The 25,957-nt window shown below is 43.4% G+C and overlaps 1 protein-coding gene across 2 annotated transcripts in view; it reads left to right on the forward strand.

Annotated features, from left to right (window-relative positions):
• Nucleotides 1–10,337: 10,337 nt before the first annotated feature.
• The window catches only part of SLC22A23 (solute carrier family 22 member 23), a 112,889-nt gene continuing 97,269 nt past the window's right edge, over nt 10,338–25,957 (forward strand). For both annotated transcript variants that reach the window (XM_071553326.1, XM_071553327.1), the window contains exon 1: nt 10,338–11,807. In XM_071553326.1, the coding sequence (XP_071409427.1) occupies nt 11,286–11,807 (522 nt within the window). In that variant the 5' untranslated portion in view covers nt 10,338–11,285. The remainder of the gene's footprint in view (nt 11,808–25,957) is intronic.

Raw genomic sequence — 25,957 nt, forward strand, 5'->3', positions numbered from 1 at the left:
ACACTCCAAAATATTTTTTCTTCAGCCAAATCAAATGTTGACTGTTTTGCAAAAAGGTGAAGCTGACATTATTGTTTACTGTGGTAGTAGCAGCCAGCCCTAAAAATGGAAGGAATATAAATGCCTAGTATCAGACATAGCTCAGGAGTCTGCACCTTAAGCAATGAAAATTCTGATTTAAGTCTCACAGGAGTTTTAAGTAAATTCACTTAAGGAAAACAGCAGTCTCTGAACTTTGTCCAACTTGGACTCCATTCCACTTTTTTGTGTTTCTAAAAGAACTATTAGCTTTGTACCATTCCTACTTTCTCCACTTCTAAGACAAGGAAGAAAAGAAACTTTGTTCTAAATTTTAAAACTTACTTTCTGTAATTTTCTTCATTTTTTTAATATGGGCCAATGTTCATTAAGCACTGCACTGGTTTGCTTAGAGGTCTTGGGGCTGTAGGTAGGATGCTTCATTCCCAGCAGAGTGAACAACATACTTTACATCTACATTCACCAGCTGTATAAAGGTTTGTCCTCAAATCTGAAAATAGTGGAAGGATGGGTTTAAGTATCTAAGAGGAAAACTTTAAAATAACTGACTCTAGGAGTGTTTTCCCATAGCAACATGCTTTTAAAAATAATTGAGAGAGGTTAACAGAGAATTCCTGCATAATTACACACATAAGTTTCCATGTTTTACCACTGGGTTCTTAATGACAAAAGTGTGTTGCAAAGGAGAAGCTGAACTGGGCCCTGGTCAGTCACCTCCTCCAGGTAGGCTTATGGAAATTAGCAGGAGCCACTGAGGTGCCTGGTCAGGATTAACTGCCTGACACTGAATAGAGAGATCACAAGTAGGTCAAGACTACTATGTAACTAGCCTAACAATCTTCCCCCTGCCTAAAGCCCAGGAATAGCATTAAAGCTAATACCCATATAGAGCTTTTTGTCTAAAGCCAGATAACCAGGAATGTTTGATCCTTATGGAAAGGAACTAGAGATAAGAAACCTCCTGCCTAAGACAGCTGGCAGGACAGCTAAGTTCATGACACAGAAGACTTTTACCAAGGTAGCTTTTGACTCATTGCCTATCTCATTCCAAACAAACACAAAACTGGTGGAAGCCTTTGATGTTCTCCGATGACTCAAACACAAGTGGGAACAATTTACAACATCTGCAGTCACCAGTACAGACTTCTTTACTTTATATGTACCATCTGCTTTAAACTTATTGCCCAGTTGATGCCTTCTTGAGGAAGCATGACTGAAATTAGTGTTTGCTTGACATGAAACACAGCTTTGTCAGCAAGACTCAGCCTCCTCCTCCCTGATGGAGGCCATCAGTATTGCCTGTTCTGCTGGCTCAATGTCCACTGACCAGCTGAGTGGGGAAGGGGAAGCAGGGGAAGGCCAGAGAAGAAGCTGTTCATCAATAATCCTTTATTCTTTTATCTCTTAATCACAAACAGAAATCTTGGAAGGATGAAAGTCTAATTCCCCTTTCTAGCATCATCCTATACCAGGTTTTTTTCCTGTACAGTATTGTTTACAATTTGTTATTTTCCTTGGATTTCTAAGCCTGTTTTGGGGTTTGTTTGTTTCGTTGCTATTTGTTTATGTTTAAAGATAAACCTTTCCAAGCCAGGCATTTTTTCCAGCTGACTTCTCCTCTGTAGCATTACTTCTTGATCCAGGTGTAACCTCTCATTCTCTGTCTGCTTCTGGCAGTTTTTCCATCCTAGCAAAATATTTCTAACTAGATGTCTCCAGCTGCAAAGGCACTTGAGTTTTCAGACTCCTCAGACCCATCATCTTCACTGAGGCAGCAGAGGGAAAAAGGGTTGGGACAAGTCTGCAGTGGGTTATTTGTTGCTATGTACATGGTATGACTGATGCCTCTTACCTTTCCTCAGGTATGCTGGGTGTATGCTGAGTAAACATCCTGGCAAGCTGCATGTGTCGGTCAGACCCTAATGGTCCAGAACAAGGCTACCTGGAATTTCACCCTTCAGATGCAGTAGGTCCTGGGGCTCTAGTAATGTAAAATATAGAGTCCTTTGGATGAGTGAGGGGACTCACCTCTCTCCTTCTCTCCCTTTTTCTCTCACTATATATATAGTTTCAAAAGTCCATGGACTCCTTCCTTTTGAGCTACAGAAATTCAGGTTAAAACCCCCATTGTAATAGAAGTGCTTGGATTTTCCAGGGTAGAGGCTAACAGCTCAAGACAACTTTGTTTTGATGCTGGAAAGGGAGTTTTGACCTTTATGGGGTAAGGTATAAATCAGTGGTTATGCCTGAAGAGACAAAGTCTGCCAGACTAACCGCACTGCAGAGCTGTATTTGCACAAGCTACCTTGGGTTCCAGGTAACTACAAACTATTTAACTCTAGCAATGCAAGCCTCTTATCTCTCAAATCTTCAAATGTTGATAGAAAATACAACAAAAACAATAAATATTGTATTATGACTTTCCCCCTAACCTCTTTATTTCCCTTTAGCTCTTAAGACTATCATTTTGTTTCATAACAATTTTCTTGAGCAAAATACACATGCTCTTTCTACAACTTGCACAGATTAGTGTTCTTATTTCCCTCTTAAGCCATATGTGCACAGTCATTCTTGGTTTGTGTCTAGAGAAGAGAATATGCTCTTCTCCTTGTCATTTTGGAAAGGATTTATTCAAGAGAACCACAAGCTGAGCTTTGAACCACAGGTAGAGGTGTCCACTGTGGATGGGCAGTGGGAGAGTATCAAGGGCTGCACTTCTTCAGGTCAAATTTAGCAAGGTCTGTGCAGGCAACCCAGTTGTTCCTGCCTGAGAAAACAGAATAATTGGAAGGGACCTACAATGATGAGCCAGTCTAGCTGCAATCAGGACCTACAGGGTGCAAGGAGCAGTGAATGCCAAGTGATGTATAAACAGATGGATGGATGGTTGTCAACACCATGTGGCTACATAACATGGTTCAATTAAGACTTTGCCCCCTCTCAGCCTCTCCACATGTAACATCCGGTTCGGGCCTATGTTGAAGGATAGAAGAGGCTCAAGTCTTGCTGTTGTATCTTGGAGCTTGTTCCCAGCCCATGTAAGCAGGGACTGAGGGCAAAATCTTTTGGATTCTAGGTGAGTCTGAGCTTGCATATGCAATATAGGAACAGGCATGGAAAGAACTCCCCAATGAGAATCTCTCTTAACCAGGTGTAAAGGGGGGAAAAAATCCAAGGGAAATATTTAACGTGCAAATAAGGTTCTTGATTATAGGTTCCATTTTTAGTAAATATTCCATTTAGGTCCTGCAAGATTGGAAAACTTGGTGATTCATACATTTGAGGCAATTAGTCTTTGGGTTGCCATCTTTACATTTGTTTGGTTACTTTCTGTAACATATCCACATGCTTGTGCAGTTAATCTGCATGCAAGGTGTAATTTATCTGTCTGAGGGCTGTACTCTGAGTCACTGAGTTCCCTCAGGGTGTCCTGATTCCTTTCCTCTGATAATGCTTAAGGAATATCCCAGGTGCTGTTTGGTTTTGTTTTCCCTTTAGAAACTGACAGTAAAGTCAGGGTAGACATCTGCATGTAGCCAGCTGTGATTCCCATTAGAGGTGGAAATGCACTCATCTTGCTCCTGAAATAAATATTACTATTTCAACCTCTGTATTTCTGTTAAGAATCTGCCAGCTGCCTTAGAGGAGGATGCAGAAAATATATATGTGTGTGTATTTGTTCTAAGTGGTTTTTCAACATCAGATATTCAGCTACCGTCTTCTGACCAAGGGAACATAAAATGAATGATGTTGAAGACTTCAGTCTTTTGAAGCAGAAATCCAGCTCAAAGCCTGTTTAATTTAATGTAATTGTTCACTTAATTTCGTTTATTTATTCAAGTATTTGAAGCTCTGTTTAAAATAAAAAAGCCACTGGACTGACTCAATTCCTGCTTCATTTCACTACATTCAAACAAGCTGTGTCTAAAAATTATGCACACTGTAGAACTTGTCTTGTGTAAGCACTCATTAGTTTTTTGCATTGTTTTAATGTATACACACAGAGAAAAAGCCCTGCATTAAAACACCATGAAGAATTTTAATTAGGCACTTGAAAGTCAGAAATTACATGAGGTAAAATAGCTTGTGTAAATCTAATTTGGCTTCTCTGTGTGTTCACATAATGTCTATGTGTTATGCATATATAGACATATATAAAGTGTATAATATTTGTGTATGTACAGTGAGAAAAGCCTTTAATTACATGACTACTTACTTTTTTTGTCCACAGAGTGTTGACTTTATTCAGTGAACAGGATAGACCTGCTTTCCATGTGGGTCACCACTGAGGAGAGAGCTGCTCCCTGTACGGCACAGCCTGGATAATTGTAGAGGGAGGTGGAGCACAAGTGAGGTGGGACACTTGATGAAGGGTTAAGGGGTGTCACTGTTTCTCCATAGAATTAAATTCATAACTTAGAAAGTTAACTGTCTGGATGCTGACAGGTACAGAGGTGTCTGAGTGAGCTCTTGAACTTCCCTCAAGTGAAAGTATCAGGACAAGGTTATGCAATTCAGGTTGCTGTTCTGAGTGAACTTCACTGATTTCCACTACGGTAAAGTAGGAGTATGCAGGAACCACTTTGCAGGCAGGTTGGAAGGTGAACTAATTTCTGTCTAGGAAAAGATAAAAGCAGATGGTGGAGGTAAATTCTTCTGGTGGCGCAGGTGTGAAATCTTGGTCCAGCTTGAGAACATCTGTCCATCTTTCTTGCTCTACAGTCACTAACAGTCCACATCACCACAATTGTCTTCATTAACCAAATTCATAAACTTATTTAAATAAAAAGGTAGTGTAACAAAGATTATTAGCCTTAAATCCAGGTTAACTGGCTCTAATTATCTTACCTAGTTTTAATTCTTTATTAATCCAGTGCTGGATCAGCTGCTCCATCCTTTTGCCCAGGAGTGATCTCAGGCTTCTGCCTCTTCCTCAAAGCACTACATAATGTTATCCCAGTTGCATTTGTGTAATTTTGGGACTGCATACCTTGAGACTTTGGAATCAGAGTTACAAAACTGCACAATCACAGTTGCCAAATGGAATTGTGATTTGAAAATGCAAAATGCTGCACTATACTCTAGAATGCTAAACTTCTGGGAGCTGCAAGTACCCAAAACATCAAGGCTTTTACCTTAACCTATTTGTCTCTGAGAGTCTCAATATGAGATAAAGGTAATAATTTCCCTTACGGAGACACTGTGAAAATAAATGCATTAATATTTGTGAAACACTTGGATACTTCAAAGGGAAGAATTATAAAAACATCGTATGAGGACATTAATCATTAGTTCTTGAGAGAGGAGTTTGAAGTTAGTGCATTAAATAAGTCATAGGACTCTGTACTAAACAAGGAGAAAATGAAATATTGAACTGCTCCTCATTAGACCCAGATTCTCAAAGGTATTTTAAGGGTCTAAATCCTTCTGAGAGCCAGGGCTTCTTAGCTGAGTAAGATCTTTTGTTTTTCCTTTTTATTTATTTATTTATTTATTTATTTATTTATTTATTTATTTATTTATTTATTTATTTATTTATTTATAACTGAACAAAACAGAAGATTGCAAGAAAAAAAATTGTAATAATGTAATTATACATTGCATCATAACACACCATTCATTAAACATTGCATCAGAATGCAGGTGCACAAGATCTGGGGTACAAGTTGATGTTGCCAAAGCAATCTTAGTTACAGCATTTATCAATGTCAGATTGCTTGTTTTGCAACACGTATGATTTTTTCCCAATAATTGGTGTATAAATAATTTTTTTCTGTTATTAGGATAATAAATAAAGCTGCCTACATTCCCCAGCATGCTCACATGCCTACCAGACAGGGAATGGGAACCCTTCTCCAGCTGCATCCTTCCCCATGTGTAGTCTGTATCTCTGCCAGCAGAGTAAATGACACAAATAATAGGTCATCATCTTCTGTTTGAATCAGCACCAGGAGACACAGAACATTTTGCCAGTGAGTTTTGCTAATGTTTGCTGACATCAGAACCATGGTGAAAGTCAGGTGTCTCTATTCAATCAGGATTGGAAGAGAGCACATCAAAACAAGCACAGACTTTCCTGCCTGTTCCCCAGGTGGCTTAGCCCCTTTCACCACTTTCAACTCATTCTTCTCTCTTTCAGTTGTCTTGCCTCACATCCAGCTCTCACAGTACTCACCTTGCCCTCCTGAGCTGAAAAATCCCCTATGGCATTTTGATAAAACACTGCATATCCAGATCTGACCCCATAGCTGATCCTGCTTCCAGAGGAGGTGAGACTAGAGACCTCCTGATCCTTTTCAACTTGAATTATCATGCAATCCTATGAGGACACCATGCTTTTCTCCAGCATATAAATAGTCTTCATTCGAATAGGTGATTTTATTAATCAACTTTGTACCAAGCAGCTTTGGTTTATTGCACTGTCGTAATTTCACCTCTACAGCACAGAATTCCTTTAGACAAAAAAGGAAACAAAGCATACATCCTGTTAAACAATAAAATATAGCTAGGATTGCTGCTATGTGGAATGTGATTGTTGCAAATTCCATATAAACCAGGAATTTATGCCAGGAGTTCTTCAAAGTACTGTGGCTGGCCTTCCTGGAATGTGAAAATGTTAACACTAAGGCTAAGGGAGCTTGTGGTGGGTTTTTTTCTTCCTTTCTGTAAACGTGATGATGTTTCACTGGGTTCTGGCTTCAAACCCTCTGAGCTGCAGCGGGTTACCCATAGACAGGGTGTTTGTGCTGCAAGAGGAAGCTTACTCTGCAATAGGGCAATCAAACTGCTCCTGTCAGAGCAAGCCATAGTCATGTTTTCTACTCCTCCTCCCTAAACTGTTGAGGAACCAGGTTATAATGGAACACAATTTTCCTAATGTAACTCAGTGAAAGTGAAAAAAATAAGTCAAAAGATATTGATTTATCATCCTCTGGAATACAACTCATCTTCTAAATGGTATCTTTCTGTATTCCAGTGAAGGGGTACCCCAAAGGTCCTGTGTGTTCTCTCTGAGGTCAAAGAGGCACTGTTGGAGAAACCTAGATTCACCACAAAATGTAGCTCCTCATGAAGACTTTCTCAGGAAAGAGAGGCTTGCCTCTTAACTTTGGCGTTTGTTCATGTGTAGGCTCCACCACACAACCAGAATAACCCTTTCAAATGTTTTTCATTTCCTTATTTAAACCAAAATCAATTTTCAGGAATAAGTAAAGGCACTTCTCTTATTTGAAAGATATTTTTCCATGAACTTTTGCTTCAGTAGTACTTATTTCATCAAAAATTTATTTCTTCACTCCTAGAAATGTGTTTTCTTTCCTCTTTTGTCTGCAACCTTCTTCTAGGCAGAAACAGCCTCTGGAGGATCACTGTTTCAAGGGCAAAACTCCTACTATGTAAAAATATGTAACCCTCAGGAATATGCTACCTTTGAAATGTTTCAGTTCCAAACAAAAACTCAGGATGTAAGAGCAGCCCAGAAGAGGTGTTTGGGATGAAAACGCTTGATCAGCTTGAGTAAGGGTTGTAACTTCTTCTTATGGGTTTTTCATTGTACTGTATAACTTTATTCTCTTTCTACAGATCTACTCATTCACAGTAACCCTCCTTACTTCTCTAAGGGCTCTTCTTTTCCTTCCCATCTCTTCCCTGTTTTCGATTCTTTGCTTTCTTCGGCCGAATTTCTCTTTTCTCAGAACTTCAGCTTGAGAATTCTGTTCCCAAAGTCCTCTCCCCCTCAACATTTCCCTCTGCCAATCCCAGATCGTGATGAGGCCTTTCCCCTCTGTGGTAAAAGACAATGAATGGCAGGTAGGAGTTTCTAGAAGACCTGTCCATGCCAAATGATCCCCTTGCAGAAGAAGTCTAGGAATGTTAGAAAGCAGATGATTGAGCTAGTCATGAGCTCACGATAAGCAAGCACAGAGGAAGCAGATCAGGTTTCCATGGGGTCAATGCAGAAGTGCTACTTGCCAAGAACAGATAGGGACAAATATAAAAAAGCCAACTCAACAAATAAAATGTTACTAGCAAGAGCATCACAAGTAACAAGAAATTCTTCAGTCAGTGCATCAGTGGTAAGAAGAAGTCAAAAGCAAGTGGTTTACTCATCAGAGAAAGCTATTGACTAATGCGTAGAAGACTCAGAGTTCCTCAGGCCTTCTTTGCATCAGTCTTGGCTAAAAGAGGTCACTTGTGATCTCACTTATGATCAGGTGACTGATATAACACAAATTAATGACAAGAGAATAAGGTTTCAGCCCAGACTGGGACAGAACTAGTTACAAGAGTACTTAGGTAACTTAGAGGTGTTCAAACCATGAACCTGGCTGCACTTCATGCCAGGGTAGTGAAGGAAGTGGCTCAACCAGCATGGAAAACACTGCTGTTTGTCTCTGAGAATTCAGAGATAATGGCCAAGGACTCTGCTGATAGAAACAGGCAAAACCAATACCTATCTTTAAAACAGCATTCAAAAAAATTTTAAAAAATTTAAAAAAACAGGTTTTTTTGCCCAGAAAGCATCTAGTACAAAAAGGCATGCTATTTGTAAACAGATAGAAGGAAACAATAAGATAAACTACTAGCATGTCAACAAGAAACTGGGACAAGCTGGCTGAATTTTCCCTGGCAATGAAGAAACTGACCTTGGTATGGAAGAAAGAAGCATGGCCTGCACTCATCTGTGTGTTGGTTAGGCTCTACACATATGCTCATGGAATTCAGGGAGTTCAGTTTATTTGAAAAATTCGAGCAGTGGGTACAAAGCTTTGGAAACTGCGACTGTCAGTGGTTTAGTAGCAAGCAGGTGGATTATAAATGCAATTCCAAAGGGGTCTGTCCTGGGATGTTTCATTAGCAGCCTTAATTGGGGAGTAAGTGCAAACACATTGGAGGATGAAATAAGAATTCAAAATAATTCTAAGAAGTTACTTGGAAAGCACAGAACATGACTAAAAAGGAATAAGAGGAATTGTTTTTGGAGGCAGGGTTACCCCCTGCATGCATGGAGGTTGGAGCACTGCTCAGAGCAGGCTGTAGGCACCAGCTGAGGAGAAACCAGAGAGCAGAAGGCAGTTGCTGTCTGAAGAGACAGCAGGAGAGGTGGAGAATTTGCAGCTGGTCATCAAAAAGAAAACATGGCACAGGGACACACAGCAGCCATCAGATGTAAAAGGACACTGCAACACAGGAAGAGGATACTTCCGTGGGTGGGGAGCACTACATTCACATTGCAGCAAGGAATACTTAGACAGGAGGATAAAATGTTGCCTGGGGAGGATTTAAGGCCTCTCGGGTGCTGGATGTCCCCCAGAGCAGGACTCAGAGAAGTCCCACAAAAAGGATCCAGAGCAACCCTGAAGTGGTGTACATGGGAAACCTTTTTGGTGTCCTCCGTAAGACAAGGAGTTTAAAGAAATAAACTCGAAGGCATTTAATAGTGTACAATTTGCTTGCAGAGACCAGATTGAGTAAATTAAAATCCACCAACAACTTGCTCTTCCATTTATATTTGGCAATGATGCCGGTCTTCTAATGCACACAAGCATTTTCTGCTCACTAGCCATGTTCATGTGTACAAGCATATATTGATCTGTTGTTTCTCTTTCCCTTCTTACAAAGGAAAAAATAACCACACAGTTCAGTAATGCACGGGCTGTGTTCCACTATGGAAATAGTCTGAGGCACTTACAAGCTGAAGTAAATTTGGCTTAACATAAAAATAACCTTCGAAATAAAATTCGAAATTTGTGGTTTACAATTCATGTCGCTAATTTTTTCTTTCTGATGTGGCAGGTTGGCTGAAGCGATGCAAACACATCTCCTAGGTCTCAGAAATGCCCCCAGTTCTTCCCTCCAAGTCTCATCCTCTCTTCAGCCACCCAGGGTGCTCCTGGGGCTCGGCGGTGCGGTTCGGTGCGCTCCCGCCCAGCCCGCTGCAGCCGCGCCGCGTTATTAAAGACACACACACACTCCGTGTAAATAATTGATATGGAAACAGCGCGCTGCGGAGCGGGAACATCACCTCCTCCCCCGGCCCCGGCGCTGCCCGCCCCGCCACCCCACCTGCCCCGGCCAGCCGGAGCGCAGCGCGGCCGCGGGGAGGCGCGGAGCCCGCACGGAGCCCCCACGGAGCCCGCACGGAGCCGCCCCGCGCCCTCCCCGCCCCGCAGCGCCGTCCCGCCCCCGGAGGCGGCGGGTCCCTGTGGCGGGGGCCGGGCCGGGCCGGCGGCGCGGCGGGAGCAGGTGCGGCCGCCCCGGCACGGCGGGGGCGGAGCGGGGGGCGGTGGCAGCGGGGCCGGGCCGGCAGGTGGGGGTGCCGGGAGGCGGAGGGCAAGAAGCCAGGCGGGTTTGCCTGCCCGCCTCTGGAGGTGCGGCTGGCGGCACGGCGCGGCGAGCGGGCTGCCGCGGGAGGCGCACGGCGGCGGCGGCGGCCGGGGTGGTGTCGTTCGCGTCCGCAGCCCGGGCCGCGGAGGGGCCGGCGGGGCCCCTTGCTGCAGAGCCAGATGTGCGGGACGCGGAGCTGCGAGGGGTCGGCGGGGAGGTGCTGGGGGCTGCCGCCGCCGCTGCTGCCGCGGCCGGAGGGGAGCCCTTAGCTGTGCGGGAAGCGGGGAAGCCGCGTTGGGAGCTGTTATTTTCTTCTCCTCTTTCCTTTGCCTTCCCTCTGCTCCCTCCTCCCCCTCCTCACCAAAACCGGGAGAGGAGGCGTGTTCGGTGCCTTGCTGCACCGGTTTTGCTTGGTTTGTTGTTGCAGGGTTTGGTTCGCGGTGTGGTTGGTGTTTGTGGATTTTTTTTTCCTTTTCTCTTCCAGCACCCCCTGCCTTCTCCCTTCCTCTCTTGGCCCATTGCATGCTCGGATCCGGCTGGATCCTTCCTTTTGTTTTCGGCGGTGCCTCTCGGAAGGGGGAAGGGAGAGCTGGGATGAGTGCAGCTTGACGCACAGGCGAGGGGAGGGGGGGCACCGCCGGCAGCTGCAGCGGTTCGTGGCCGCAGGGTGCGGGTGAGAAAGGGAGAGAGCGAGGGGCTCGCTCGGTGCCTCCCCTTTTCTTCACCCTTCTTCTTCCTCTCCTCCTTTCTCTCTCCTTCCTTCCCTCCCTCCCCCATTCCTCTCCTGCCTGGTCCGGCTGGGAGCGTGTGTGCAATATCTTACGTTGCAAGGTGTGCGCAGGGCACAAGGAGGGGAAGGACTCGCGAGGGAGCCGAGGCTGCCCCAGCTCCCCCCTATGTGAGCCTCCCCGGGCGGCTGGATGGCGATAGACCGGCGCCGTGAGGCGGGCGGCGGGGGCCGGCCGCTGCCGGAGGAGAACGGCTCGGTACCGGGGGGCGCCGCCACCCCCCCGGGGCCGCCCCCCGCCCACGCCGCCGGGGTCGAGATCCAGGCGGTGCCGGTGCCGCCGCCCGCCGCCGCCTGCAGCCCACTGCTCCTCGACTATGACGGCTCGGTGCTACCCTTCCTCGGGGGGCTGGGCGGCCGGTACCAGCGGACTCTGGTACTGCTCACCTGGGTCCCGGCACTCGTCATCGGCTTCAGCAAGTTCTCGGACTCCTTCCTCCTGGACCAGCCCGACTTCTGGTGTCGGGAGGCGGACGGACAGGGCAACTGGAGCGAGACCCTGGCGCCGATCCACGCCAACCACAGCGGCAACAGCAGTATCTTCCCCCCGCTGCCCGGGCTGCCAACCCCCGCGGCGGGCAACGCCAGCGAGTGCGGCTGCCGCGAGTGGCACTACAGCATCAGAGCCGGCCTCGTCCAGAACGTCGTGAGCAAGGTGAGAAAGGCGACTTGCCTCGGTCCCCACTCCCTCACCAACCCTCACGAACTCCCTCGGCCCGACCCTGGCGTCCCTCGGCACCCCGTCTTTCCAAGACAAAGGGAGCAGCTGGACATGATACAGATCTGTTCTTGCATGCTGCTGCCGCGTCAGTCAAGTCCCCTTGGGTTACCCTCCCACTAGCAGTAAGTAAATTCCACATCCCCGCAGTCCTTTCCCTCCCTGAGTGTCACGTCATGCCAGGTATGCATCTTGTGGACTTGTACCTGGGCATTGCTTGTGGCCCTGAGTTGCAAAGTTATGCCCTGAAACGGGATCCTAGGTGTCTCTTTGGGATCCTGGCAGTGGTAGATGTCCCGCTGTCTCTGGCCGTGGGTGTCTGGGTGAAAGTTGCTGCAGGCATGTGTCCCCAGGTGGGAAGGGGAAAGGGTTGTGAAGAAGAGTCTAGTTGTGATATCACTGGGCTTTGGACAAGTATACTATAGCAGCCCTAAAAACCAAAAACCAGGGTGGTTTTGGGGGAAACTGAAGAGATGGTGACTATTGCGAGTAAAATAAGACAAAGTTCTGTTGAATTCTCCTGGGTTTGTACTTGATAACTGTTTTGGCAGAGCAATTAAAGAACTGTCTCACACAAGTTGTTTTACTCCAGAGGCAGAAAGTGCATGTTGCTCTGTTTTGTGTTTCCTCATGTAATGACTAAAGCGGAAAATTTCTAGTGAGGCGACTGTGCTGCTTTCTGTTCTCACTTTATTTGCTGAGTAGTGCATGCAGAAAAACCACCCTGCCTTTTCACCTGAAAGCTGTTGCTTGTTTATGGTATCGGCCCTGCAAAATTCCTTCTGGCGGTGGATGGGCCTTATTGCTATTAACAGGCTACTGGAGCTCCTGGAAATGTAACATGAAGTGGTTACACCAAGAAAGTAGTTCCCTTAATCTCAAGACCCCCTCCCAAGATCAGCAAAAATTACTTCCTGCCTGGGAGCAGTGTTTTGGCTTAACTGTATTTATCTAGTTGGGATAAAGAAACATAGTAACAATCAGATGACCGTCACAATCGTGCTTTGCTCAGCCAGCACGCGTTTGTATTGAACCACTGAAAATCATTTTGGTTTCTCTTTGTGTCCCTTGAAAGCGTGTGTGCAACAGGGAAAAAGCAGGTAAAGCAAATCCCTCAAAAACCTTGAACCCAGAATGGATTAAAAAAAAAAAAAGAGGTAACCCACCTACACTCCTTTTATGAGAAAAACACAGGTATGTGGTGGACATGAATGGTTTGTCAAACAGAAATGCATAATGAAATTAAATATTTAAGAGGAGCAGGTTTTCTTTTGTTTGTATCCAGCAACTGAGCTATTCGTATGTTTCGGGGTTTAACACTGATGCCTTAGCATCAAAAAATTATCTTGAAATGTATCTCTTCTCAGCCTAAATAGTGAAAAAAATTTTTTAAATGTTTGAATCTTTTGAAGGTCATCATGAAGTTGGCCACAAAAGGTCAAGGGAGAGTTAGTTTGCTGTCTTGCATGCTCCTTTAAAAATAATAGAAAAAGTGTTCTTTGGAAGAACTTGCGGCAAAGGGCAGATCAATTTTAAGGGATAAACAAACATCTGTGGCCCCTGCTGTCTTGTTTTCTATTAGAAAAAACAATAATCATATTTTGAGACTATGGCTGTTTCCAGTGTGGAGTTTTTATTGTATGCTCACTTCCAAAAATTTGGCAGCTTTTTTGCTTTGATTTGTAATCCCATGTAATTATAATCAGGTTGTTTTCTTGGGGTCAGGCTTCCTCCTTAGTTTGTATTTTGATTTTGTTTTGAGGATTTGCTGGATGGGCGTTCTGTCTGCTTTTATCTTAACGAAGAAAGAGAGGAAAATCCAGACAGAACAATGGCATAGCTTGACTTGGACTTCCTTACTTATCAACCCCCAGGAGTTCTGATACTGTTGGAGCAATTCTTGTAACCGCTGACTCCTCTTACATGTATCTCACTGTCCTTTATGAGAAAGGGCTACTCTGGATGAATTCAAGAGACTGGATGTTCAGATCTCCCTTAACTCCCCTCAAAAATACATTTGTTTCTGTAATGTATTATGCAATGTTCTCATCTTTCAAAATAGAGTTTTATTAAATCTCAGTCTGATATACACTCATCTGTGTAGTAGCCAGGAGTTATATTGAAATATCATAAAGACAGCCAAAAGTATATTAATAAAAAATGTACTTTTGTTTGGCCAGTAAATCCTTGTGTACTTATCTTCAGCAGTCTGATCTAATAGCTGCTGGATGCTCCATCATTACTTTGTCTTCAGAAACAATGAAATAATTCTGGTTATTTAGCTCATATTTTGATGTTTGTGCACCTAAGACATCACTGCCTGCATCTTCCCCTGCTTCCACCCGGTCAGCCTTCTTTGGGAGTGGGATAGCTGTCCTTAAACTGTGTTAATTTCCCCTGTCCCCATAGTCTGTCTCCTAGTCGTACTCTTCATCAGATGCTGTATCTCTGTCCAGACTTCTTCAGCTCTCCCTTTCCTGATGCCCATTTTTCCTCAGCCTGTGTCATGCTTGGGCTTGATGGAGTGGAGATCTTGCTGTTTCAAGCCCTGTTTGGTGCTTTGTTTAGCCCTGCTTCTCTTTGAGTCTTTGCTGGAGCCAGGGGTGGCCTTGCACCTTCCTTGAAGACTGGCATTTCTGTGTTATATGCTGCCATTATCTTGACCTCCTTGACTGAGTCACTGGGAACGGTGCTTTTTATAGTGCTGCCAGTCACTGGAACTGGTAATAAACTATGTAGTGCTTATTATTTAACACTGCTGAAATACATATAGTGAAGAGGTCAGATGCATAATTTAACCACAGGGATTCCAGTGGCCATGTTAAATCACCCTTATGAGCTAATGTCCTGACTCAGCACATAAATCTTGGACTTGAGCTTGGTTTGTACATAAATATCTTCATTTAGCACAATTCACTTGCAAGGTTTTTTCACTGCTAAATGATTCTTTAAAGATTTTCATCTATTCTTTAGCACAATACCACCATCACCACACTGCTGTAAACAGAGTGCACGTGTATTGTTTGAGAGGTATATCCTGAACCAGCCTTTAGACAGAAGACTAATTAAAAAAAAAAAAAAGAAGAAAAAGAAAGAAGGGGATTCAGGGAAGGGGTTTTTAATAGTTCATGTATCTCACCACTGTCCAAAGGAAGGATGCTGAGAAATACTTCTCTTTTTTTTTTGGCCATGAAGAAACCCAAGATCTCATTTTACCAATTTGCACAGTGATACTTCAGGGAAATTATTAGCACTAATACAATGAGCAACATAATGACAACTAAACATGACGACTAAATGACAATGTCAACTAAACATGAAGCTTAGCAGGAAGTTGGAGTGTGTGCTCAGCAGGGACTTTTCTGACTCCCTCACACATCTTTAGTGTCTGCATCCTTGGACCACCTGCAAAGCCAGCTGTCACTTGGGGCAAGTTTTCATGGAAGATCCTAGTTACAGAATTCATAGCTGTTGGTTTTTCCCCTCTGTTACTAGGATGACCTGTCCTCTGTGTTTAATTGCATTAAGTGGGGTTGTTTGTTGTTGTGTTTTGTGCTTATTTGTATAATGGATACCAAAAGCTGTTGAAGGGCAAGGATTAAGGTTTGATTAAATTGCAGACATTAATGGCACAGCATTCCACTGTGTGTACCTGCAACGTTCCAGATCATTCCACCTCTTGGGGTTGGCGTAGAGGGAAGTGGTTAGTTGAAGGCTGCGATTTAATCACTCAGAGCAATTATGTAATAATATTTCATGTCTAGTCACAAGGGAATTCCTGTTGTGGCTGCTTTTATGCTCCAGATGCCTTGTTTCCCTGCAATGTTGTTCTTTTGGCTCTCAACTTCCCACTTGATTTGGGTTGAGTCATCTTCTTTCCAAAGTATCATGGCAATCATTTTACCTATTTGCTACTGGTTTGATTGTTTTCATACCAGTTTGGCTGAGCCTCTAGCAAATTGTCCCTGCCAAAAAAGTGGAGCTTGAGCCAGAAAAGCTAAACAGTCCAGGAGCAGTGCTGTCTTGATATGAACTTAGAGTGCTCTTCGCTTCCGCAAGGGGAGATGTCTGTGCCCTACTAGTCTTTCTTTTCCTTACTTTTATTGCTGTTCTGGCACTTTTCTGGGCACACCTTCAGCTGATTCACCTTGTTAACCTGGTAGAAAACTTTCTGTTTAAATACAGTTTTTATTATCCTTTTTTTTTCTGGGTGTTCTACTGGGTTAATGAAGTGAAATTGTTCTGTGAAATAACATGTGCCCTTGTCTGTAATGTTGTCTTGCTGGTGTCTGCAAACAGCCAGAATGGCACAGCAAACAAATTTCTTTGTGATAATAGTGATGATAAATTTGTCACAGGTTGTGGAGTGATATTTCTTGGGACAGAGGATAGGTATGCATTTCAAATGGACTTTCAGACCATAGTTGTTAATTACCTTGAAGGAATCACTCTGACAAGGTCCTTCCCAAAATAAGAAATATGCCACCCTTATCTCCTCCCATTTGTAATCTCATTTGTTTCTGCATATTCTCCAGCTGGCTGGTCTCTGCAAAGAGACTTCAGAAGTGCTGATGCTTCTCTTTTTTTCCTGCAACTGACAGGATTTGTCTTTGTCAGTGTTAGTTCCTGACTGACTGGCTTCTACATAGTCCCAAATTAATGAAAACTTTGGATTATTGTAGCCACTGCAGTAGCTGGGTCAGAAGTGGCAAGATGGGAGCTAGTACACCATCTGTGCCTTTGCTTCCATTGGTCAGATTGAAGAGAGTATAGGAAACTGCAAGGCAGGTGCTTGAAATGAGCAGAAAGCATATTCTACATTTCTTTCATCAATGGCTTTGAAGTTACTCTCTCAGCTCCTAATGGGTGCTGAAGGGGTCAACAAGTCTCTGTGGTCAGAAGTATCAAGTAATATAGGCAGACCAGAGCAAACTGATACTACCATTTTTTTTTTCGTGGCTTCCTCTGCTATGGCAGAGATCCCCAATTTTTTTTCCCTCTTCTCTCTGCAAGTTAGCTGATAAAGGGTCAGTGGTTGCTACTCTGAGCCCTCACAGACTTGAGAAAGCTTCCTGATAAAGAGCAAGCAAAGGGGACCTGCTGACATGTCCTGCTGCAGCTGCCCTGGGTCCTGCTTGTACACTTTGAGTGTGGTGGAGTCTCCAAGTTATCAGGGCACTAGTGAGCAACACCCTGAAACAATGGGGTGACTTTCTGCCTGAGTGGCATGAAGGAAGGGGATGGCTGTTTCAGGAACAGTACCTGCAATTTCCCGGTGGTGAAGAACTGTTCTCTGTCCAAGAACAGCCAATAACCTGATGGTTGAGATAACCGGGTGTGGTATCACCAGACTGCTTGTTTAGTGATCCTAGATACTGGTTTTATATATTTGGGGATATTATGTACTGGCCAAAAACTTTTGAAGCAGTTGATGTAAAAAACACAGACTGGATTAAGACCCATATTAACATTGGAACTCATGCAGTCTTAGCTTTTCTGTCTGCTACAGGTTCTTTTTGCTAGAGGGGATGTACATAGAGTTCATGTTTATCATCACACTTAAGATAAAGCACCTCACTTACAAGAATCTGACTTCAGCCTACTGTAAATAGTTTGTAGCATTGGTGGAACTAACAATGATTGTCCAGGGAGGTAACTCCATATTGAAATCTCTTGAAGACATTCTCAGCTTTCAGAGACTTGCTATTGAGCCTTTCATATGCATCATTTTCTGTGTGTATGTCAAACAATTGCTATTTTTTTTTCCTCCTGGATGGATGTGGTGTTTGAAATGGTTGGGGTTTTGTTTGTTTTTGCTTCCACTCCCTAATACATCCCATATCTCTGTTATTTAATTTAAATATACCCACCCTGCCCATGTTGTGGCAGAAGTTGCAGGCGACAGGGAATATTTACCAGCTGTTCAATCTAAACTCAAATTTCTCAAGTGCACTAACACTTTTACTGCTTCTTACCTTGGCTACAAGGATGCAATTATAAAAGGTGACCTCATGTTTTTTTAAAGCGTTGGTCAAAGAGGAGGAACTGGCACTTAGGAAGGCATGTAATTTGGAGCCAGTTCTAATGGCAAATGTTGAGATGAAGACAACAGACCACTCCAACATGAAGGGGTTACTTTTTTAATGAAACAACAGCTGGGATAGCCTGAGATTTATGGTTTTCTTGAACTTCAAAACTTTTGGCTGTCCTAATGGTGAAAAGTCTTAAATTAAAACTTTCCAAATAAAACCTAAAGAGCTGCTAAATTTAGAAAATGCTGAAAGGGATAAAGTGCCTTTGTGTACTTGTCTTTTGCTTTCCCTGTCAGTGTATTTGTTCCTGCCTGGCTTTCCCTCCACTCTACCTGGCATCCCTGCTCAGGACAGTTGCTCTCACTCCTTCCCTTTCATACTCCTTCCTCTTCCTGCTCTTCTGCAGCGCAGCCAGGCTGGCGCTGGCTTACCCACAAGTAACTGTGGAATTAATTAGCCTGAGATCTTGCTACAGAACAAAGGACTGGAGTTTGCTGCAGACAATGTGTAGAAGATCAGAGTAACCTGTCATAGGAATATGCTGCAGCTTTGCAGCAGTGCCGAGTGGTTAGTTCCTACACTGGATTCCCTCAAAGCAGATTCTCTTGTGCTTTGGTCACTTCAACTCATACATGTGCTTAACTCTCATAATGTGATTTTATATTTTTTTCCAGTGGACTTTTGACAGCAGGTAACTTTTTGTGCATTCTGAATTCCCTTTTAAAATCAAGGGGGAAGAAAGAAACCTGAAGGAAGGAGAAAGGAGTTTCCACACCCTTTCAAGCCATGTCATCACGGTGTGTCAGTGTCTGAACCACTCAGCACTATACTGGAGCTGCACTAGTCCTTGCGCAGCGTGGGAGTCTGCCCCCACCAGCCTGTAAAACATGGCAGGTAGCAACGATTAATGTGTATGTTGAGTAGTTCCCACTGATCCGGGCCAAATGATGCCTGCTGGGAACATGCAATAGCTCTGTCTTTATTCCCACACAATGGGAGATGGATCGGTGCTGTGTTTGGTGTGACTGCTGTGTTTGGGGTGGAATCTCCTGCCTATTCTATGAGTTGATGAGGTGAGGGTAAATATGTTCTGGGGCTGATGGGCTGGGTAGGAAAATTCAAGGGGCAGTACAAGGCACTGTTATGATTTTTTTTTCTTATAATCTGGGAGAGCCCCACTTGCCAGTTGTTACACTGAAATGCAAGAACAAAAGATTAGTAAGGGAATGTATCCTGATGCTCATTTTTGGGATGCCTATCTAGATCTGCAAGGAACAAAGCTGTGAGAATAAGGAATGCCACTTGTGAGATGCAGGGAAGTGGTATGTTCTCCTTATCCAGCAGCATGTGATTTATAGTTACCCTTGTGAATTGTTTTCAGAGCAGGGTGGTCTGGTTTCCTAGAAGAGGTTCTTTGCCTCCAGACAGTGGTGCAGGAATTCATTTTGGCCCAAATACTGTCTCTCTGTTATTCTACAGTGCTATGGAGCTGCCTGGTCTCCCCCTGGCCTCCAGGCCAAGGTCCTTGAACATTCAGACAGTGTTACAATGTCTACCCTACAACTGTTATTAAGGATAGGGACAGTAAATTAAGCTGTAAGACCTTTTCCCTGCTGTGTCTTTCAGGACCATGTAAAACATTATTTGCCTGAACAATACACGCTTGACAGACCAGTTTCATATTCTGGTTTGTAAAACAAGTGGAATATTTTTCTTCTTTTTTCCTTACTCTTAATATTTATTTACATCTGAATTAATGCCAGACCCTGTTGTTGGGGTTTTTCCCCTCTCCTTTTCTTCTTGCCCGAGTTGCAATAGCTGTAGTCTGCAAATGATGAGAGGGCAAGGTCATGGCAGCAGTAATTGCATGTCAAAGTTAAGGTGTCTGATCTTTTTAGCTATGGTGGCAAGTATTTCTCGTGAGAAATGACCTTCTTCTCTTGTCTACTGCTTCACCCTTCTCCATTTCAGAGTTTTATGACATTTTCATTTCCCTCCACCCCCAGTTTTAAAAAGGTTCAACAAGACAGTAAGCTGGTTTTTGCCATGTCAGCCCTCTCAAGGCTGCAGTATGTGTTGAGCATGTGTGCTTTGGCAGCGTGAAAAATACCAGTTCACAAAGGGTTAACTTATTTTTTATAACGAGATGATAGTGAATGTTAATATTTAACTACAGTGTTGGGGTTTTTTTACATGTGGCTTCTCTTTACAGTACTTAGGCCTGTACTGAATACAGATTTGATACTAGTTTATTTCTTTTCAGTTTGATTGTGAAGCCACTCCCCGCAGCATGTATGTTGTTCACAACTAAGAAGGTGGTCAGCTGAAAACTGAGGAATGGCACTCAAATACCATTTTTCAGTGTGTGCCTCAGTCCTAGGGATGGGTGTAGTTGCTTACGGTCTTTTCATGCAGCCAGAGGGAGGCAAACAGCTACAAGGTCTTAGAGCAAAGGCTGGGTTTAAAATTAAAATCAGTTTTGTGACAATGTCTCCTAATCATATCAGAATAGCATAGAAAAGATACTTAATTGCAGCACAGAGATGGAAAAGAGATACTGAAACACCCTCATGCTGCGCTCTGGAAAATTCTGATTATAGTGTTATGAATACAGTATTTAGGAAAGCTTCAAGCAAGATTTTGTATCTCCCAACCCTTTGATGTTAGGTGACATTATGAAGCTGGGATAAGTGAAGCAGATCACATCAGCTGAGAAACAAGTTAGTTGACTAAGCTGTGGAGGGCAAAGGCTGGAAAAGATCTAAATGCCTCAGAATAAAGGGAACTACTGAAAATATAAGAAGCAGCGATAGAGAAGTGGGTGGTACCTGGGTGCTACTAAAGTTGATTTAATTATGCTGAGTATTCAGAAGAATGTCATATGATTAACAAATCATATTTTAATTGTTAGTGTATTAGTAATAATTATTTACTTAGCAAACTTCCTTCTTCCCTCTCCCAGTGGGGAAAAGAAACAGATCTGTGATGAAAGCAAGGTTGAGAATAGAAGAGCTAATTGCTTCTGATTAAAGTGTGAAGTTGAAGGATAGAGGAAACTTTTCCAGTTTTGTAATATTTCAGATGGTATCTCATTCTCTTGGGATTTTGTTGATGTACCCATTGGATAGCTTGGAGAGGCTTTTTTGCTTATGGCATAGACTAAGGAATAATTTAGTGCAGAATGCTAAATCTTTTCCAAGTTAGTTTACTGGCTCTGAAATGAAGTCGGTTTGCGTCTTTTTGCATATTTAAAGTTTTGGGCTTGTTTTGAGGTTGCAGTGTTGGTGAAGCCATCACATCACACTGGGGAGATGGCTCTTAAAAGTGAGACATGACTGAAAGGCATTGAAAGGTCTTTCTGCTGCTTGGGGTGTGGATGGAGCCATGCACATGCTGCATGCGAGCAGGACAGCAGCATAGTGGGGACAGCCTGCCTACCCTGAAGTAATTCATATAAGAGGCAAAGTGTCTCTACCTCTCCAAATGCAAGCAGCTTGATGCAACCTGTGCATTAGGTGTCCCATTATCACAATGGAGTTGAAGTTTGTAAAGCAGGAGGGAGTGCCATGTTCTGTATCTACATTGATGCAGTGATGTGTGGCACTGAGCCTGTACACTTTATTTTTAAGGCTGAAATACCAGACTTGAGAAATATACACTTAAAAAGTGCAGAAATTTCACAGCTAAGTCACGGGTATCAGAAAATACAGTTTTGAAGGATGTATTTCAGAAACTTAAGGTTATGTTAAACTTCAGAAACCATTAAGGAAACTTGTCAAGTCCATGGTTATGCAGTCCTGTGCTATTTTGCAGGGTTGGAAACTGTTTTCATAGGTTAATGAAATGTTTTCATACTATGCTGCACAATCTAATTATATCTTTCTTGGAAGACAGCTAAGCACGTGTCCTCTGGCTCACGTGCCCTCCCCTCTCTTTCTGTCTCCACTCCTCTGCCTCCTCATATCCCCCAAAACTTTGTGTTTATGGTAGTAGTCAAAAGTAGTTTCTTTGCTTTACTTTTCAAGTGGTGAGTTGTGCGGGTGGTTGGTTATGTCTGCAGCCTGACAATTTCTCTGTGTGTGACCTTGTGTTCACTGTTCACAAGTGATTTTTCCAGGCAGCTTTCCTTGCCAGGTGTCTGCTGTGGTCAGATATGGATTACTGGTTTCCAAGAATGAAAAGCACAGAAAATGTTGTTTTCACTGTAAGAAAAACAAATTCGATAAGAAGCAAACAAAGCCTTGTATCTGTTGAGTTAGTAAGCTCCAGTGTATGAGAGTAGGGACCCCAGGTTTATTGGGAATGGGAATAAGGCAGACGTTGAGCTAAAGGTGATACCCTGGTACCAAAAGTATCTCTCTTGATACCTGAGAAAACGTTCTTGAAAATTTGGATGATTATAAACCTCTTAAAATACCAGTGTGTACTCGCTCAGTAAAAATTTGGGTTTGAAGTATTTGTCTTTAAAGTTCTAAGCACTTAGGCACGGGTCGAAGCTTTTCAGCAAAAGCATCCACTTATGATAGAGCTGAACAATGTCAGATGTACTTGGCTTTCGAGTCTAACATTATACAGAGAGGAAGTAGCTTGAAAGTCAGGTGTTGACTGTGTGTTGGGTTAAGGCATTCCAGCGTAGGTGGTGTAGGCTTATTTGAGTGGCTGTTGAAAGAAAACAAACAACAAACCCTCTCAATAGCCGTTTGTTGTTTTGCTCCTGTGTTATGTTTTTAATGACTCTTCTGGTTTCCAGTCTGCTTGTGTGGACTGGAAAAAGCATAAAGAATTATGTAGTTTGTAGATTGGTTCTGAATGTGACTGGTAAAATACAGAGAAAATCATTAATTTTTGCACCTTCTTCTCAAGTGTCCCAGGATTATTTCTTTTAGTTTTTTTATTCTTCTTAATGTCCTCATTTTGAAATGTGACCTTGATACTTCCACCCAGCTGGTTGCACTGGTGGTCAGAAAATTCCATGTGTTCTCAAGAACACTTTATTGACGCTTAAAATACTGATTAGGGAGAGCTTTGCCCAGCTGTGATCTGAAAGGAGAGGCATCCTTACTCTGAACCCTGAAGGTTAAATGGTTTAAGTACTCTGATGTTGCCATGGCTGAGGAGATACAGCGTTGCTTGTAGCAGTAAAAACCACGCTAATGTAAGTGTTGCAGTTGGACTGGCACATCCCTCTGGGAAGCTTCTTCTGCAACCTCTTGGTGTGGTTTTACTGCACTGTTAGTTTTTGTAGAGTTGGGTATCACACCGCTTTCTGGAACTTGTGCACTTTCTTTGACCTTAAAAGCAGCCACAGTGTCATCATTGGTGGGCCGGAGGAGAGAAATGGTGTTCTGTAGCAGTCTGGAGGGAAGTTTGGGTACAGTGGGCTCCTGTGGCTGTCATTAGGAGTGTTACTTGGACTGTTCAGTACTGGGAAAAGGCATTAGTGGTAGGTAGAAGTACTGACTTCTTTGCTTCTCTATTTGTTTTGGGGTTTCTTTATAGTGCCTTTTTTTTTTTTTTAATCTGCTGACTTTGAGATTTTCCTCCAGGACTAAGTACTTGGATACTGTTCTGCCTTTTTAAATGTATATTGTACAAGAAGCATAACTTTTTTAAATTATTATTTTATTCTTTTTAAAAACATCTTTTGTTCATGTTGTTGAGTTTAAAAAAAATCCCAACACTCTAAGGGAATCTAAAGGCATCATAAATTTTTAAGTCTCACTAGGTAAGGTATTTATATAGAAGGTGGATTCTAATGCTGTGCAGGGTAAATTGACAGGGTTTGGATATAAAAAGATGAAGCAGGAAGAAGAGGAACAAAGAAAGATGAGACCCAACACACCTCAGTGACAAGTGATAGATTCTTTCTTTCATTGATTGGTCTTAAAATCATTACCTAATGTGCAGGCAGGCTGGTGGCTTTTCCCCAGGCAGGGTTTGGGGCTGCTGTGCTAAGCTGTGTCATTCATAGTATGGAGAGGCCAGGGCTCCCAGAGTGGGGCCTTTACCCCAGGGATTGAGGCCACATGCGGTGTCTGGGACATGTTACCTGTGTCAGGACAGTCTGTGAAGGCTGGCACAGCAGCCAGTTGCTTCCTGGCTGGGGAAGCACCAGAGGAGCAGCTTCATGACTGGCTTCGGGCTTTCCAAGGCAGCAGCACTGATGATCCTCTGGTGTCCTGTTGCTGAAAGCGCTGCAGAGAGCAGGCACACAGAGCTGCAATACCCCTGCCATTCCTGTTTGGGGAAGGACAGGCTTTCTTTCAGCAGCAATCTGGGCATGAATCATTGAAAACAGACTGTGAACCCACAGTGTGTGTGTCCAGTTCTCCTCTCATGGACTTTTTGTGCCAGACTCCAGTCAAGCATTTTACCAGAGCATCTTTCCTGCTGTCTTATTGCTCCTCTTTAGGACAGAAGAGTCTGCCTTGTGAATTTTCATGTTACCAGGGTGAAGGTAGAAAACAAATCCTTGGTAGGCATCTTACTACAACCTTTTAGCAGTGAATATATGATGTGCTTAGATGCCACAGAGAGGATTACAGCCTCTGGAGAACAAGTATTTTTGAGGCAGAAGCCCTTAATTGACACAGCTTATGTTTGTAGTTACAAACTTTACATTCGTGACTTTATAACTTCAGTGCAAATCCTGACTCACTGCATGAGCCCTGTCTGGATTTTTACCCCTTGTAAAGAAGTTACAGGATGGTGACTGTTTGGGTGCATTACCTTCTGCCAGGTGACTTCCCAAGCATCCCATATTTTAAATAGTCCTCCATCTTGATGTGAAGTTTAGTGAGTCACAGCATGGGTGGTGACTCACTGATACCAGTTAAACATCAGGATCCTTAAGGTGTGACTCCTTAAGCTTTGACTATAAAAATGCTGTCACAACATGAAAAAAACCACTTGCAATATATTGCACATCTGCATAGTTGGCACATTCTCTACATTATTGTACTGCTATTAAGAAAAATCCCTTTGGTTTCCACCAATGTATTGTATATATAGTTCTTTTTGTTTTGTCATAACAATGCAGTCCTCTTTATTTAGCAAGTCAGTTTATCTGATCTCTTGTATTAGGAGGATGGATGGAGTACAGAAAGATGGGGGCATGCAGAGAAATCCCAGGGCAAGTTTAGCATCATGCTTCCTTCAGGCTTAGCACTGTTAATTCCCAAGTGGGATACCAGGGAATTCAGCCAGAGCAGTTATGGGATTTAATGGTCTCCCTGCTTGTAACAGATTAAACTACCTTTTGCAAGAGGTGGTAGAGGATTACTGTCCAGTCTCCAGCCAAAACAATCTCCCAGTGCAGATTTACTTGAAGTGCCACTTGAACTGTCATCAGCACTGCCCACCCCAGTGTTTTGTTCTGCAGGGACATGGAAAGCTGTCACTGTTTTCTCTGTGGAGCAAACCTGAGTGTCGTCTTTGTGGGATAAAACTTCTGGCATTTGGAGCAGGACCTGCCACGGCTCTGGGCATAGCTGTGCCATATGGGCACATGACAAATATGTTCTGCTCTGCTGAGCCCAGGTATATGTAAGAGGAGAGCCAGCACTCTTGCTGTATTATAGTTCCTGCTTTATTTCTAGCTCTTCAAAGCTGAAAGGCTTTTTCATGGGGAAGGGAAAGGGGAACACAGGTCTGTGGGAAAATTTCTGCACTTTCATCATGATGGAGCCTTGCTGGTTTGCTCCACTCCTGTGTTAAGATGGGTGGGGACAATATGCTACTATTAAATATGTATTTTGTCCTATTAATGTCATCTTTACCTGAGGCTGCTTTTGACTGCAGCATCCATTTTTCTTCTGTCCTCTCTCCTTATTCTTGTCTCTCTTTGCAAGTTGAATGCCCTGGTGACACCTACCACTGTCCTGCCAAATTTATTTTGGGTAGCTGCTTCATGGTGACCTCTCTGTGGTTTGTGACAGCTGCCAGAGGAGAAACCAGGATATACTTGAACTCTTAGTACTGAGCGAGTAATTTGGGGTCGTGGCACATTCTCTGGAATTTTGTGTTAAAGCAGTTGTTGATGTATTTCACCATTTC

Source organism: Pithys albifrons, chromosome 4 (genome assembly GCF_047495875.1).
Source record: "Pithys albifrons albifrons isolate INPA30051 chromosome 4, PitAlb_v1, whole genome shotgun sequence".
In the NCBI taxonomy this organism is placed as follows: domain Eukaryota; kingdom Metazoa; phylum Chordata; class Aves; order Passeriformes; family Thamnophilidae; genus Pithys; species Pithys albifrons.